This window comes from Elephantulus edwardii, unplaced genomic scaffold, assembly GCF_000299155.1.
Source record: "Elephantulus edwardii isolate Elephantulus edwardi_28Jun2011 unplaced genomic scaffold, EleEdw1.0 scaffold00019, whole genome shotgun sequence".
NCBI lineage: Eukaryota > Metazoa > Chordata > Mammalia > Macroscelidea > Macroscelididae > Elephantulus > Elephantulus edwardii.
In genome coordinates this window covers 14,437,027-14,452,872 of record NW_006399769.1, presented here as the reverse complement: position 1 = coordinate 14,452,872, position 15,846 = coordinate 14,437,027, and the positions used below count along the sequence as shown (strand labels likewise).

General features: G+C 41.3%; 1 protein-coding gene across 1 annotated transcript in view; it reads right to left on the bottom strand.

Moving 5' to 3' along the window:
- The window catches only part of THUMPD2 (THUMP domain containing 2), an 88,963-nt gene extending 76,611 nt beyond the window's left edge, over positions 1-12,352 (bottom strand). Inside the window, exon 1 of the mRNA XM_006882384.1 lies at positions 12,194-12,352. Within this exon, the coding sequence (XP_006882446.1) occupies positions 12,194-12,352 (159 nt within the window). The remainder of the gene's footprint in view (positions 1-12,193) is intronic.
- Positions 12,353-15,846: the final 3,494 nt, after the last annotated feature.

Here is a 15,846-nt window from a genome sequence, read left to right as displayed (position 1 = left end):
CTTAAATTTGCATATGAGTAGTTGGTGGTCTGTTCCACAATCAGCTCCTGGCCTAGTTTTCACAGCTGATATTGAGCTTCTCCAGTGGTTCTTTCCACAGATGTAATCGATCTGATTCCTATCCATACCATCAGGTGAAATCCAGGTATATAACCTGCATTTATGTCTCTTAAAAAATGTATTTGCTATGAATAAGTCATTGTGCAAAATTCGATCATCCTCTCTCCCGTTCCATTTCTGTCACCGAGTCCATGTTTTCCAACTTATAGTTTTCACTAATACAAAAATCAGCCACAGAAAATCTTATAGACCACAGGTATGCTGACATATGTCGGGTCACTATGAATAGTCTCGATAACTTGATCACTGTTTTTTTAATGTACCTTATCACTCCATTTCCCACCCCCATCCATTCACTGTTGTACTTTTCTCCCTGTTTACCCCTCCCAACCCAGTACACTCTTCTCTTTGAAAAGCAAAAGAAAAATTCTTTCAATGTTTTACAATCCTTCCCCCCAGGTCCAATCCACTCTGCAGTCTTCGTTCTGGACTCCTGTCATGATAAGAATACCTAATCACATATCCCTTATAAACAGTTTTCTTCCTCATCTGTTTCAATGCATTTGACAACAAGTGTCTGTCTAGCATGCTCACCTGGGACTCTGTCTCATTTGTCCTCCTAAGCACAAATGCATGCAGTATTTGCCCTTTTGTGACTGAGATACTTCACTCAGCACAATGTCCTCCAGGGTCACCCATTTTGAATAATATTGTATGAGTTTCTTGTTTTTCAATGCAGCGTAGTATTCCATTGTGTGACTATACCACAGCTTCTCTATCCATTTGTTTGTTGATGGGCAGTTTGGTTGTTTCCAACTCCTTGCTATTGCGAACAAAGCCACGATAAACACGGGTGAGTATATATCTGCTTGGGTGATCACTCCAATTTTAAAGCTTAGAAAACTGCGTGTCGGATGACTTTTTTTGTGTTAGGTTACATAATCAGTGATGAAGATAATCAACTTTCTATGTTATCTACATTTTGTAAAGCATACATACATGTTCATGAGTATGTAGTATGTAGACCAATGTCAATATCATCTATGGATATTTATTAAACACCTACCCTTGTGGCATACCAGGAAGCATATACTTTACTTCCAAAGATGACTAATAATATAATATGCACACTAAAGTATAAAATTTATAAGGCAGTAACAGCATCCACTTCCTAAATAACATGCCTCGAGAAACTCTATGAACTTTGATAAAAGTCAATAGTTGTAGAGGGGCTTCAAGCCTTTTGTTCATACAGTCTCTATGAGTTGTGCTCGACTCGAAGGCAGTCAACAACACAATAACAACATAAATCTAGAAAGAAAGTTTGACTATCATAACACACCAATTGACATATTTCAACCAACAGATGATGCACTAGATGGGCTCACCAAGTTGTGCCAAGAAATCTGGAGAACCATTTGGCCAACTGACTGGAAGAGATGTATATTTGTTCCCATTCCAAAGAAAGGTGATCCCACAGAATGTGGAAATTATTGAACAATAATATCACATGCAAGCAAGATTTTGCTGAAGACTATCCAAAAATGACTGGAACAGCACATCAACAGAGAATTACCAGAAGTGCAGGCTGGGTTTAGATGGGGTCGTGGTACTAGGGATATTGTAGTTGATGTTAGATGGATATTGGCTGAAAGCAGGGAATACCAGAGGAATACCTATCTATGTTTCATTGATTATGCAAAGGCATTTGACTGTGTGGATTACAACAAACTGTGGCTAACTCTGAGAAGAATGGGAATCCCAGAACACTTCATTGTGCTAATGTGAAACCAGGAGAGAGTCGTCAGACAGAGAAAGGAAATACTGCATGGTTCAAAATCAGGAAGTGTATATGCAGAACAGATTATCCAGGAGGCTGGCTCTATGAAGAGAAATGTGGCATCAGCATTAGAGGAAGACTCATCAACAATCTACGTTATGCAGATGACAGAAACCTGCTTGCTGAAATGGAGGAGGACCTGAAGCGCTTGCTGCAGAAAGTCAGGGACTGCAGTCTTCAGTATGGATTGAGGCTCAATATCAAGAAAACAAAGATTCTCACCACTGGACTGATTGGCAGCATCATTGTGGATGGTGAAGAGACTGATATTGTTCACAGTTTTAGTTTGCTTGGCTCCACAGTCAACACTCTTAGCACCAGCATCCAGGAAATTAAAAGTCATATTGCAATGGGAGAGTCTGTGGTTAGAGACTTCTCTAAAGTGAAGAGCAAAGATGTCAGAATGGAGACTAAGGTGTGCCTGATACATGCCATGGTCTTTGCAAGCACTTGTATCAGAGAGCTGGACAATGACTAGAGAGGATAGAAGGAGAATTGATGCCTTTGAGCTGCGCTGTTGGAGAAGAGTATTGAATATACCATGGACCGCTAAGAAAATGAACAGGTTTATCCTGGATAGGGTGAAGCCAGGCTGCTCCTTGGAGGCAAGGATTCTGAAGCTTTATTTGACATACTTTGGACATGCTACAAGGAGGGACAAGTCCTTGGAGAGGGATGTCATACTTAGGAGGATGGTGGGACAGCACAGGAGGGGAAGGCCCACTATGAGGTGGACTGATTCAGTGACTGAGGTAATGGGGGTAGGTGTGTCAGAAACAGTGAGATTGGCACAGGATAGAGCCGAGTTTAGGGCTGTTGTACACAAGGTTGCTATGAGTTGCAGGTGACTCGATGGCACATAACAATTACAACCACAAGTCGCACTGAATATAGAAACTGACATTAGTAAAAGTCTTTGGAAGATATCCTCTAAGATGTATCATGAGGAGGTTTAACAAAAGAATGAGGGCAAAATGCATTGTTGGTAGTAAAAATCAAGCTGAAAAAAATCAAGTTACCATGGAAACGTTTACTGTATTATACATATTGATAGTATCAGGTTAGTGGACAGTGAAAAAAGCTTAAACCAGCCTGATAAAAGGTCATGAGAGTTTGAGTACTAAAGATGGTAATGGTCAGTTGTTATAGACTTTTGATGAAATGGTGACAATGCTAAATTAGTTGTGAGGAAAACTACTCTGGAGAAAGCAGAAAGGACTGATGTGAGAGGGAAACACAGCTTACTGAGGCAGAAATGATGAGAAGCTTAGCTGTGGGAACTGGCAAACAGTAGCAATAAATACGTAACATAAACAGGCTTTAGAGATAAAATGGCTGTATAGTATAAGCAAAAGGAGGAAGGAAAATAAAAAGACAAAAGATCCCTTATAAGATGGATTAAATCTGGTACAGACAGCAAAAGGTATTCAATGACAATGGCATCCTAAACCTTTTCAGAATCAACTCAACCCTTTAAAGTTCAGACAAGTTGTGGGTAGCCTGGAATGCTTTTTGCTTTAGCAGTGGTCATGGGCTGACCAACCTAGCTCTAAGTTTTCTCCTAGAAGTGAGGTACCAGGGCAGTGGTATATCCTGTGTTTAGGCGGGCCTCATTAAGTGGAAACTGAACCCTCAAGAACTTTCTGTTTTCATTCTGACATGGTCTTAATTAAGTTATTGGCATGATAGTTACTGCTGTTATCAAGCCAGACTGCTGAGGACAATCCATGCCAAGGAAGCTCTAGGTTGGCATCAATTAAATCTTAAATGGCTTCTTGTTGTTGTTGTTGTTGTTATGTGCCCTCAAAGTTGCCTGAGATCCATAGCAACCCTATGTACAGCAGCTCTGAATCCTGCTCTGTCCTGAGCCAATCTCTCACTAATTTTGATACACCATCTCCCATTGCCCCAGTCACTGTATCAATCCATCTCATCCAGGGTCTTCCTCTCCTGTGCTATCTCTCCACCCTTCTGAGCATGATATCCTTCTCCAAGGACCGGTCCTTCCTGGCCACGTACCCAAAGTATGTGAGACAGAGCTTCAAAATCCTAGCCTCCAAGGAGAAACTGGGTTTCACCCTCTCTAAGACTGACCTATTTGTTTTCTTGGCAGTTCATAGTATGTTCAAGACTTTTCTCCAGCACCACAACTCAAAGGAATCGATTCTTCCATCATTCTTAGTTACTGTCCAGCTTTATGATGCATAGCAAATAATTGTGAAGACCATGGCCTGGATGAGGCACACCTTAATCTCTAGACTGACATCATTGCTTCACAGTACTCTGGAAAGGTTCCTGACAGTAGACTTACCTAATGCAATTTGCCTTTTCATTTCCTGACTGCTAGCGCCAAAAGTGTTTACTGTAGAGCAAGCTGTAACTGTTTAACCACCTCAATCTCCATCCACATGGTGCTGCCAACTGGCCGTGTGGTCCAACAGCATTATTTTATTTAAAAAGAACATTAAGGTCTGCATTCTCCTTGTAAGTCATTAACTCTATTATTAAAAGTAGTTTGCTAAACTGTGGAGGTCATTACAAGGATCAAATAATTGTAGTTGTGTGGAAGCATTATAATGTTTAACTTTTGTTAAGATTGTTTTTGTCAAGTGCCTTTGAGTCGTAGACGACTCATAGTGACCCTATGAACAAAAGACCTGAAGACTTATATAACTTTCATCATTTCTCCAAGTTCATAGGGTTTCCAGAGGCAAGCTATTTTTGAAGTGGATGCCACTCCTGCTTCCAAGTCTGTTTTAATCTGGGAGCTCCACCAAACACTGTCCACCATGGGTGACCATTATCATATTTGATACATCAGTGTCATAGTGTTTAGCATCACAGCAACCACGAGTTACCTCTGTACAGCAAAGTGACAGACCAGTGCTATATCTTGTTAAGATTAGGCACTAAATTTTAAAGTTTCAGGAAGAATGAATTTTATGCTTATTATTTGAAAAAACTGCTGAATCAGTGTTTCCCTTTTTCTTTAATGTACTCCTTTTAATTAATCACATCCAACTACAAAACTTAAGGAGTAATGCATTATTTTAGAATATTTTATCCTAGTATTTGATATTTTTTATATATATATATATATATATTTTTTTTTTCTCTCTTCCCATTGGAATTAAATCATAGCCAAGTGTCTAAAACCAGCTACTTTTCTAACTTCCAAAGATGAAATAACTTTAGTAAAGTGAAGGTGGTTTAGTGGTAAGCAATTACACTATCAAAGGCACACAGTTTGAATCTCCTTGGGAGAAAGATGGGCAGTCTCCTCCCATGCAATATGCTGTTGTTATGTACCGTCGAGTCGCTTGCAACTCATAGCGACCCTATGTACAACAGCCCTAAACTTTGCTCTGTCCTGTGCCAATCGTACTGTCTCTGACACTCCCATCCCGATTATCCCAGTCACTGAATCAATCCACCTCATAGAGGGCCTTCCCCTCCTGTGCTGTCCCTCTACCCTACCAAGCATGAGTCCCTCTCCAAGGACCTGTCCCTTCTTACAACATGTCCAAAGTATGTTAGACAAAGCCTCACAATCCTTGCCTCCAAGGAGCTGCCCAGTTTAACCCTTTCCAGGATGAATCTGTTTGTTTTCCTAGCAGTCCATGGTACATTCAATACTCTTCTCCAGCACCGCAGCTCAAAGGCATCAACCCATGCAATATATAGCCTCTAAAAACTTGCAAGAGGTTCAGCTATGAGCTGGTTCCAACTTGACAGTACATAACAACAGTGAAGGTTAAGGTAATGGCTGGGTTTGTTCCTGCTCATTATAGAAGAGTATTAGAAAATATATTTTCTTCTTTAAAAAAGCTATTCCACCTAAAGAAAACAGAGAATATGGGTTGGGGTGGGGAGGCAACAAGCAATCCTCTCATTAAATAACGAGAATAACTTGAAATTCTCATTATGAAATACCTCGACTGTCTGCTTACCTAGTGAGGACTTAAGATAGAAACGTCGATATCTGGGTTTATGACAACAAACAAGTGAATCTGACAGGACCTACCTGGTTAGGGAGAACACTAACAAATTTAATCTTACCTTAAAGACAACTGTTTCTATCCCTAGTTTTACAATAGCTACATTCAATATATTAACCACTGTTAAAAATCTTAATTTTCCCCCAATGTTATTTCTCCAAAGTTTAAGTGGGGGGAAAACTATATAGGTTAGGTTCCAGGAATTTTCAAGGAGCCCTGGGGAACGCAGTGGATTAAGTATAGTGCCATTCATTAACTAAAAGGTCAGTAGTTTAAATTCACCTATTATTTCACAGGAGAGAGAGGAGTCAGTTTCCTCCTGTAGAAACTGACAATTTTAGAAAACCCTATGGGGAAGCTCTACTTTGCCATCCTGGGTTGCTACACATTAGAATGGACTCCATAGCAGTGAGCTGGGAATTCCTGAAATTATACCCAGGAATGTCCACCAAACTTGAAACTGCCCAAGTTCTAGATTCAACTACCAATTTCTAGGACATACAGAGAACAGAGAGTCAGGTTACAGTATACCATGGGGATGAAGTGAAGAATCACTTTTCTGGAAAACCCCAGGGACACTGTCCAACAAAACCTTTACAATGAAGAAAATGCTATAGAATCTGTGCTGGTCAATATAGTCATTATTAACCACATGTGAATCAAAGGCAATGAGGATTTTCCCCCTTTTGGATTTTTTGAGTACTCCGTGAAAAAAGCTCTGGTGGCCTAGTCCGTAGTGTGCTGCACTGCTAACTATAAGGCCTGCAGGTCTGGTCGTTTGAATCCATTAGTGGGTTCAAGGCAGGAGGATGGATTTGTTGATGATGCTGTTACATATGCTGAGTCAAAATCTGCTCACAGCTGACCCCAATAAAATTTTCAGAGAAGTACATGCACAGGAGATGGTCTTTCTCTCAAGGATCAGTTGGTGGATTCAACCCGTGTGCCTTTGGATTAGCAGCGCAACTTACTTACCAGAAGGCCACCAGAGCTTCCATTAAGATTTATAGCCTTGGAAACTAAATGGACTATTTCAAAGAGTTGGAATCAGGTCAATGGCAATGACTACCTGGAAGGAATCATGGCACAGCTAGCAAGCATTTAGATACAAAGCAAAGGTTGATCATTGAAAAAGTCACCTAGTATCTGAGAAGACAACAGATCTTGTAATATGCTTCTATGTAGCCAAGAAACCCTACAGAGCATTTTTCTTCCCTGCTTTCAGCTGGGAGATGTCTTGACAGCAGCCAACAATAAAATTTTACATGTACTACCTAACATTTAGTATCTAGTTTTATCGCAAAGATTACATTAATCCTTTATAGTAGACATTGCTACATATTTTACATTCTGAGAAAGTGAGGCTCAGACATTAAATTTACAAAAGCCACAAGTTTATGAAAGAAAGGTATAAGGTCTTAACACCTATCTTTTGACTCCAAAGTATGTGTACATTTACCATCTTGTAAAATAAACTAATGTTCCAAATCTCCCAGCTGGGGTCATTTCCTATGGTAATTTAGTGTGGTAGGAAAGGGTATAAGAAGCTAGAGTCAGATAAAAATCCCAGCTCCAGCTATTAGCTTCAGTTTTCTCTGTAGAGATAAAAATGATCTATCAGAAAGAATTCTTTGGAGGAGTAATTTGTAGGATGTACAAAAAGTGTCTGATAATATGAAATGTGTGGACCAATAACCAACATCATGATAGATAAAGATTAAAACTGTCAATGAATCTTGCTTGGATCCACAATCAACACCCTTGATATCAGCAATCATGAGATCAGAAGACATATGGCATTGAGCAAATCTACAATTAGGGACCTCTCCAGATTAGTAAGGAGCAATAATTCACATGCCTGACCATGTGCCTGATTCATGCCATGGTGGTCTTTTCAATCATTTGTTATGCATCTGAGAGCTGGACAATGAATAAGGATGGCAGAAGAAGAATTGATGCCTTTGAGCTATGGTGTTGGAGAAGAGTACCAAAATCCCAGGACTGCCAAAGGAACAAGCAGATATGTCTTGGAGAAAGTAGAGCCAGAGTGCTCCTTAGCAGTAATCTGACAAAGCTTTGTCTCATACTTGGACTTCTAGGAGAGATTATTCCTTGGAGAGGGACTCCATGGTTGGAGAAGTGGAGGGTCCATGAAAGAAAGAAAGACCCTCAACAAGATAGGTTGACACAGTGACTACAAAAATTAACTCAAGTGTATCAGAGATGATAATGATGATGATGATTTAACAGGCTAAGACAGGGTTCAGATCTGTTGCTGTTAAGGTCCCTATGAGTCATATTTGATTTGATGGCACCTAACAACAGCAACAGTAACAAATATCAGTTGCTATTATTCTTATTTTAAAAGTGCTTTAACATTTTAAGACACCAAAACAAACACAAAAAAGCAAATAAACCTACTGCCAGTCAAGATGATTCTAACTCATAGTGACTTTCCCCGGCTCTTAATCTTTACAAGAAGAGACTGTCCATCGTCGTACTACAGAGCAGCGGCTGGTCTCAAACCAATGATCTTTCAGTTTGCAGCTGGATATGGTATGCACTATGCCATTAGGGCTCCTTTAAGATGGTTGTGAAAATGAAAAATTAAAGGCTGTACAGCTTAAAACATAATCAATGTCACTAAATTACCCATGTCATTATATGCTGTTAAGTCAGAAACTACTATAACTGTACATGTAAAAACTGTAAAAAATAAAAATAAAAATTGACTTATATTTAAAAATTATAGAAGGTAGGTAACATGTATAGAGCAAGCATAAACGTGTATCAGAATCAGACACATGAAGACGGCAGATGGTTTAATTAATTATAAGGCATAAAATACAAAAAGAAGCACTATGTGTCACTTAACATGCATGACAGAGTTTTTGAAACAGGTCACTACAGGATATGAACTTTGAAAGCTAATGAGAGCTCCATGAAGAAACCTTGAGAGGTGAATCCCTGGATACAGGAAGCTGGCCTTGCAGGTGTGCAGGCTGGCAGGACAGAGGCTATGCAGGCAGCCATAGCTGGACTGGGAATTTGTGCACATTCAGGTGCTTGCTGACATGGTCTCCAAGGCCAAGTATGTAGATGTTGGAACAAGGCTGGTAGTATCAGCAGTTGTCTGTTGATGCAACTTGCTGCTCAAAGCTGGGAACTTACCTACTAGCACCACCTGACTGGCAGGGTTTACAGAGCCACAGGAGGTGCTGCATAACTGCTGGTAGGTGAATGAAACCAGTAGGAGGAGGAGGCAAAGGGAGCATTGCAGGGACTTCAATATGCTCTGGAGGCCCACTGATTGTTCACTCTGATAGCCTGCATCTTTAAAATCATCATGGGAAAACAATAAACAAAAGGCAAGCTGCTTTCCATTAAATAAAACAAAACAAAGCACTATTCTATGGGACCATGAATGAACAGATGCACACTTGAATTATAAAAGAATTTATAGAATTTTTATATCTATTTATAGAATTTTTTTTAAAACCCCAAAAGTTAAACTCCTTGCCAAAGAGCACCACCTCATAGCTGACCCTCTAGCAAGTTTTGAGGCTGTAAATTGCATAGGAGGATGGTACCTATCTTTTATCCTCAGAGAAAGTCATCTATGCCATCATAGCACCCTAAAAGAAAGAATTAAAAGGGAGAAAATCTGAATAAAAGATTTGTTGCTGCTGCTGTTATGTGCCATCAAGTTAACTGCAACTCATAGCGACCCCTTGTCCTGAGCCAGTCTTACTGACTCCGACACACCTACCCACACTACTCCAGTCACTAAGTCAATCGATCTCATCCAGAGTCTTCCTCTCCTTTGCTGTCTCTCCACTTTTCTGAGCATGATGTTCTTAGCTCTAAGGACCTGTCCCTCCTGGCTACGTGCCCAAAGTATGCGAGACAGAGCTTCAAAATCCCAGCCTCCAAGGAGAAACTTGGTTTCACTCTCTCCAAGACAGATTTATTTGTTTTCTTAGCAGCCCATGGTTTGTTCAAGACTCTTCTCCCGCACTACAACTCAAAGGCATTGACTCTTCTTCTATCATCCTTTGTCATTGTCCAGCTCTCTAATGCACATCAAGTAATTGTGAAGATAATGGCCTGGATCAGGCACATCTTAGTTTCTAGACTGACACTGTTTCTTCTCAGTACTCTGGAGAGGTTAGGATATAAAAATAACCAAGTATATATGGTGAAAAACACTAATACAGAATTTCAAGAGATGAAAATTTATAGACTCAACAGGCGTAAGTTCGGGTAAAAAGTTATATAGACAGCCAGGAAATCAAAAGATGAATTGCACTGGGAAAGTCTGTTGTCAGGGACCTCTCCAGAGTACTGAAGAACAATGATGTTAGAAGATTAAAGATGTCAATGGTTCCATCTTACTTGGACCCACAATCAACACTCAGGGTAATCACAATCAAGAAATTAAAAGAAGTGCTACATTGGGGAAAATCTCCTGTCAAGCATCTCCAAAATGCTAAAGAGCAATAATCAAGAACAGCAGGTTGAGTAAGTGGGTGGGTGAGGGTCATGTTCATGCTCTGTGGTCACCTAAAGATGACAATGAGGTGTGTCTTATGCAAGCTATGCAAATTCCAATTCCTTCCTATGCTTCTAAAAGCTGGAAAGGAATCAAGGCCTTTGAACTGGGATGGCAGAGGACAATATTGCTGTATTTCTCATGGACAGCTAAAGAACGTAAGTCTGTCTTGGAGGAAGTGAAATCCTAGTGAAACTGTCTCACATACTTTGGGCATGGTGTTAGTCCTTGGAAAAAAGCATTGTGCGGAGAAGCACTTATGGTCAAAAAAAGAGGAAGATCCTCAACAAGATGGATTGACATAGTGACTGACAATGAGACTGAGTATATCAAAGATGGAAAGGATGAGGTAGGTTGGGCACTATTCAGAACTACTGTTCATAAGGATCATTATGAGTTATGGTCAACCTGATGGGGCATAACAACAGTAACAGCCACATATCTATAGCGAGCTCTGGTCGCATGACATTGTGGGAAGTTGTGCTGCAAACCCAAAGGAACTATTGGCTCCACAGAATGTAAGATGGGCACTCTTTCCCATGTTTGGGAAACCCATTGGAGGGTCAACTATGAGTATGTTGTTTCCATGGCACTACAAGAACGATACCTATCTATACAAAATGAAACTCAAAAAAGGTAAATATGAGAAATCAAGAGATCTTGAAGACAGAGTAAAATAATTTATAAGCCAATATAGATTTTTCTATAAGATGAAGAGTGATGCAGAGACAATATATGTACAGGTAATGGCTGAGAATTTTTCAGTACTGGTCGGATATCTGTCCATATTCAGAAAGCCTAGTGAAATTCAAGCAAGATCAAACAGCTACACACATCAATCATAATTACGCACCAAGAAGAAAAAGTTTCAGCACATGTTAACAGTCTAACTGAAAAGCCAATGGTTCAAATTCATCAACAGTTCATCAGAAGACATGTCAGTCCGCTTACTTAAGGAATCCTCAGAAAGCCCACGGAGTCGTGCTGCTGAGGGGGTGGTTCTAATTCACAACTTGATGACAGCGGGATTTTTAGGCTTTTATAACATTGCTTATCTTTTTTAAAAGATACATTCAACTATTAAATTCTTTAACCAAAATTACAGCAGTCTAAAGTGACATCATTCGTCAGAGATGCCACACATCCCACCCACTGCAACTACCTTTGGGACTGGAAGAGGAGAGCAGTGAATAGTCAATTTCATTTTACGTTTTCTTTCCCCCGTAATTTTATTTCACAGAAGTGAACAGAGATACATAGTTGACAATGTTCAACCCCCCTGGAGTTGGCCTTACTGAGCGTATAAAACATACTGTGCGTACTTGATACACGATATTCTTGACAACATCCCACCAAAGACCTACATCCATAGTCAGGAAACAGAAAACCAAAACAAACCAGTCAACTGAACCTTAAGGTTGCACCTGTATTAGAGGGTGGAGGGTGGAGGGAGACTTTGGAGGTGTTACTGTAATTATAAGCACCATCAAATAATTCTTTCTAAAAAGTATGGGCAATAAATTGTCCCACGCCCTCTCTTTAGAACTTGAGCTCTAACAGCTCCGCGGGACGGAGGGTGACATGCAGGGGCAGAAGGAACTAGCAGTCTCAGGCCGGGACTGATGGACCGGCCAGCTCTCTCATGTGGGCAGACCCGTCCCCGGGAGTCGGCGATGCACCCCAGCCCGGAGGCAAGTCTGCAGGGGCGCTCTCCTTCCAGGGTGCACAGCGAGGCTGACTCACCTGAGTGGCCCCGAGGCGTGCCTGCACCTCTCGCATCAAGAATGGCTCCAGGCCGCGGCCTGCGGTGCAGAAGAACCGGGTGCCACCGGCCAGGGACGCCCCGAGCCCTGGCTCTGACCCCTGCCCTAGGCGCCCCGATACAGCCGGCACTTCAGACATGGCCGCTCGCGCGCGGCCCCGCGGAGCAGGGTCACGTGGCCTCGGGCGCGCGCCCCTCGCAGGGGCCGACGGTCCTGGAAGTCCCGGAGAGAGCGGGGGTGGGGAAGACCTGGAGGATGAAGGCACCCTGGAGTCACCTCCGAAAGGTGGCCCTCGAGATTCGCTTTGGTTTGACATCTGGAATCATTTAGGACTGTTGGTGGAAGGAACTTAATCTATCGGATATGTATGTGCTGTCGAGTCGCTAATAACTCATAGCGACCCAATGTAAAACAGCCCTAAACCCTGCTCTATCCTGTGCCAATCGCATTGCCTCTGACACACCCATCCTGATTACCCCAGTCACTGAATCAATCCACCTCATAGGGGGTCTTCCCCTCCTGTGCTGTCCCTCCACCCTACCAAGCATGATGTCCCTCTCCAAGGTCCTGTCTCTCCTTACAACATGTCCAAAGTATGTCAGACGAAGCCTCAGAATCCTTGCCTCCAAGGAGTAGCCTGGTTTAACGCTCTCCAGGATGAATCTGTTTGTTTTCTTGGCAGTCCATGGTACATTCAATACTCTTCTTCAGCATGACAGCTCAAATGCATCAATTCTTCTTTTATCCTTCCTAGTCATTGTCCAACTCTCTGGTGCATAACAAGTGATTGCAAAGACCATGGCCTGTATCAGATGTACCTTAGTCTCCAGAGTGACTCCATTGCTCTTCAGTACTTTGGAGAGGTCCCTAACAGCAGACTTTCCCATCGCAATACGTTTTTTTTAATTTCCTGGCTACTGGTGCTAAGAGTGTTGACCGTGAAGCTAAGCAGACTAAAGTTGTTAACAATATCAATTTCTTCACCATCCATCCTGATGCTGCCAATCGATCGGATAGAGAGGTTAAAGTACTACATCCTTAGAGAAAGTACACCTTCTTGTGTACAGTGAGTTCTCCATCAAGGTGTGCTCAATTGGATGTATTCGCTAGAAGGGAAGACTGAAACAGCTCTATCAGCAGGGACTTTTGTGGTTGAATATGAAAACAATAGAGAAGTGAAGGCTATTAATAGGCTACTTTGATGTTGTTAGATATTGGCTGAAAGATTCTGACTGGAAGTAATGAAGTATATGGCAGGATAGAACTGCCCCATCTTGTCTGTAGTAATCTTTATGACTCCTCTTCCCCAAAACGCCACTGTTGTTGTTGTTAGATGCTACTGTGATTCATAGCGACCTTCTGAACAGTGGATCTGAACCCTGCCCCCTAGCCTGTTGACATACCAGCCTTTCAGAACTCCAGCTCAAGAGTTGCACTACCAGGGGACCTAAGTAACAGAACTCCAAAAGTAAACTCCACAACTCTGCCTGCGACCTTCCTCTTCATCATCATCCTCTTGTATCCTTATGCATCTTATGAATGTTTATTAATCTGGAATATTTGTCTGATTTGCTTGGAAGTCTTGCAGCTTCCACTAGTGGAAGCCAACATCGATATGATTTTTGTGTGATAACTATCTTTGAATGAGTGAATAGAAGACTCTTCCATTTTCTTTGATTTACTAACATTGATAACAATAGTGATCCCAGAGCATTTAATTATGTTTATTTGAAACCTATATGTAGACCAAGAAACTATTGTCCAAACAGAGCAATGGGACACTGCATGCTTTAAAATCAAGAAAGGTTTGCCCCAGGTCTCTATCCTTTCTCCATACCTGTTCAGTCAGTATGATGAGAAAATCATTTGAGAAGTAGAACTTTATGAAGAAGAAAGTGGCATCAGGATTGAAGGAAGACTCATCTACCGCCTGTGTTATAAAGATGACACAACTTTGCTTGTTGACAATGAAAAAGACTTGGAACACTTACCATAGAAGGTCAAAGACTACAGCCTTCAATATGGATTACATCACATCAAGAAAGCAAAAATTCTCACCACTCATCATTTTTAAACATCTGTGGACCTGGAATTCTTTGGAGATTTCTATATGTCTTGTTATCATCAATCTTAGCCTGTCTCTAGGAGGTTCTTAGCACTGGGATCTCAGATCTAAATGGCACATTTTATTCTCAGCTCTTCTTTCTTAGTAGTAGTGAAGTTCCTATTCTGTCTGCTCACTTCTCTCTCCTTTAAACACTTGTAAGACAAAAAGCATGCTGCAAGCAAGAGTGTGACTTAAGGTAAGGTGGGACTTGAGTAAGGGTGACACTTTAGCAAGGGAAGGACTAGAATCATGCCCTCTTTTTTTTTTTTAAATTTAGGTTGTTTACTTTTCATTTCAATGAACATCTACAGAGATTTTGGAATTCCATTCATTCATTGTTGCACCCTTCTCCCCACACAAACCCCTCGCCCCCCAATCATGCCCTCTTGTAAGGCTGTGTCTCAAGCTAGGTATAATGCTAATCCTGCCCCATTAGCATACAAGGATGTATTATAGTAATGCATCACAAAATGAATAAATATATCATGAAGTGGAGAAAATCACACATTATTGAAAAGTATAGCCTACCTAAGTTAACATAAACTTTACAAAACATGATTCGTATTATTGTTGTTGCTGTTGTTGTTGTTATGTGCCATCAAGTCACTTGCGACTCAGTGATCCTATGTACAACAGCCCTAAACCCTGCTCTATCCTGTGCTAATCGCACTGCCCCTGACACACCCATCCCAATTACCCCAGTCACTGAATCAGTCTATCTCAAAGAGGGTCTTCCCCTCTTGCGCCGTCCTTCCCTAGCATGATGTCCCTCTCCAAAGACTTGTCTCTCCTTACAAACATGTCCAAAATATGTCAGACGAAGCCCCAGAATCCTTGCCTCCAAGGAGCAGCCTGGTTTAACCCCCTCCAGGATGAATCTGTTTGTTTTCTTGGCAGTCCATGGTACATTCAATACTCTTCTTCAGCATGACAGCTCAAATGCATCAATTCTTCTTTTCTCCTTCCTAGTCATTGTCCAACTCTCTGGTGCATAACAAGTGATTGCAAAGACCATGGCCTGTATCAGATGCACCTTAGTCTCCAGAGTGACTCCATTGCTCTTCAGTACTTTGGAGAGGTCCCTAACAGCAGGCTTTCCCAACACAATACGTTTTTTTTATTTCCTGGCTACTGGTTCCAAGAGTGTTGACCATGGAGCCAAGCAGACTAAAGTTGTTAACAGTCTCAATCTCTTCACCATCCATCCTGATGCTGCCAATTGGTCCAGTGGTGAGAGTCTTTGTCTTCTTGACATTGAGCCTCAATCCATATTGAAGGCTGCAGTCCTTGACCCTCTGCAGCAAGCATTTCCGGTCCTTCTCAGTTTCAGCAAGCAGAATTGTGTCATCTGCATAACGCAGATTGTTGATAGTTAGGTATTATCAAATCAAATGTTACTCACAGTCACTCTATGAACAACATAAAAAATTTTCTTTTGCCAACCTTGTAATCTCCACCATGCTCAAAACCAATGTTTTAGTCACTGTGTCAATCCTTCATTTTTTGAGGTTCTTCCTGTCTTTTAC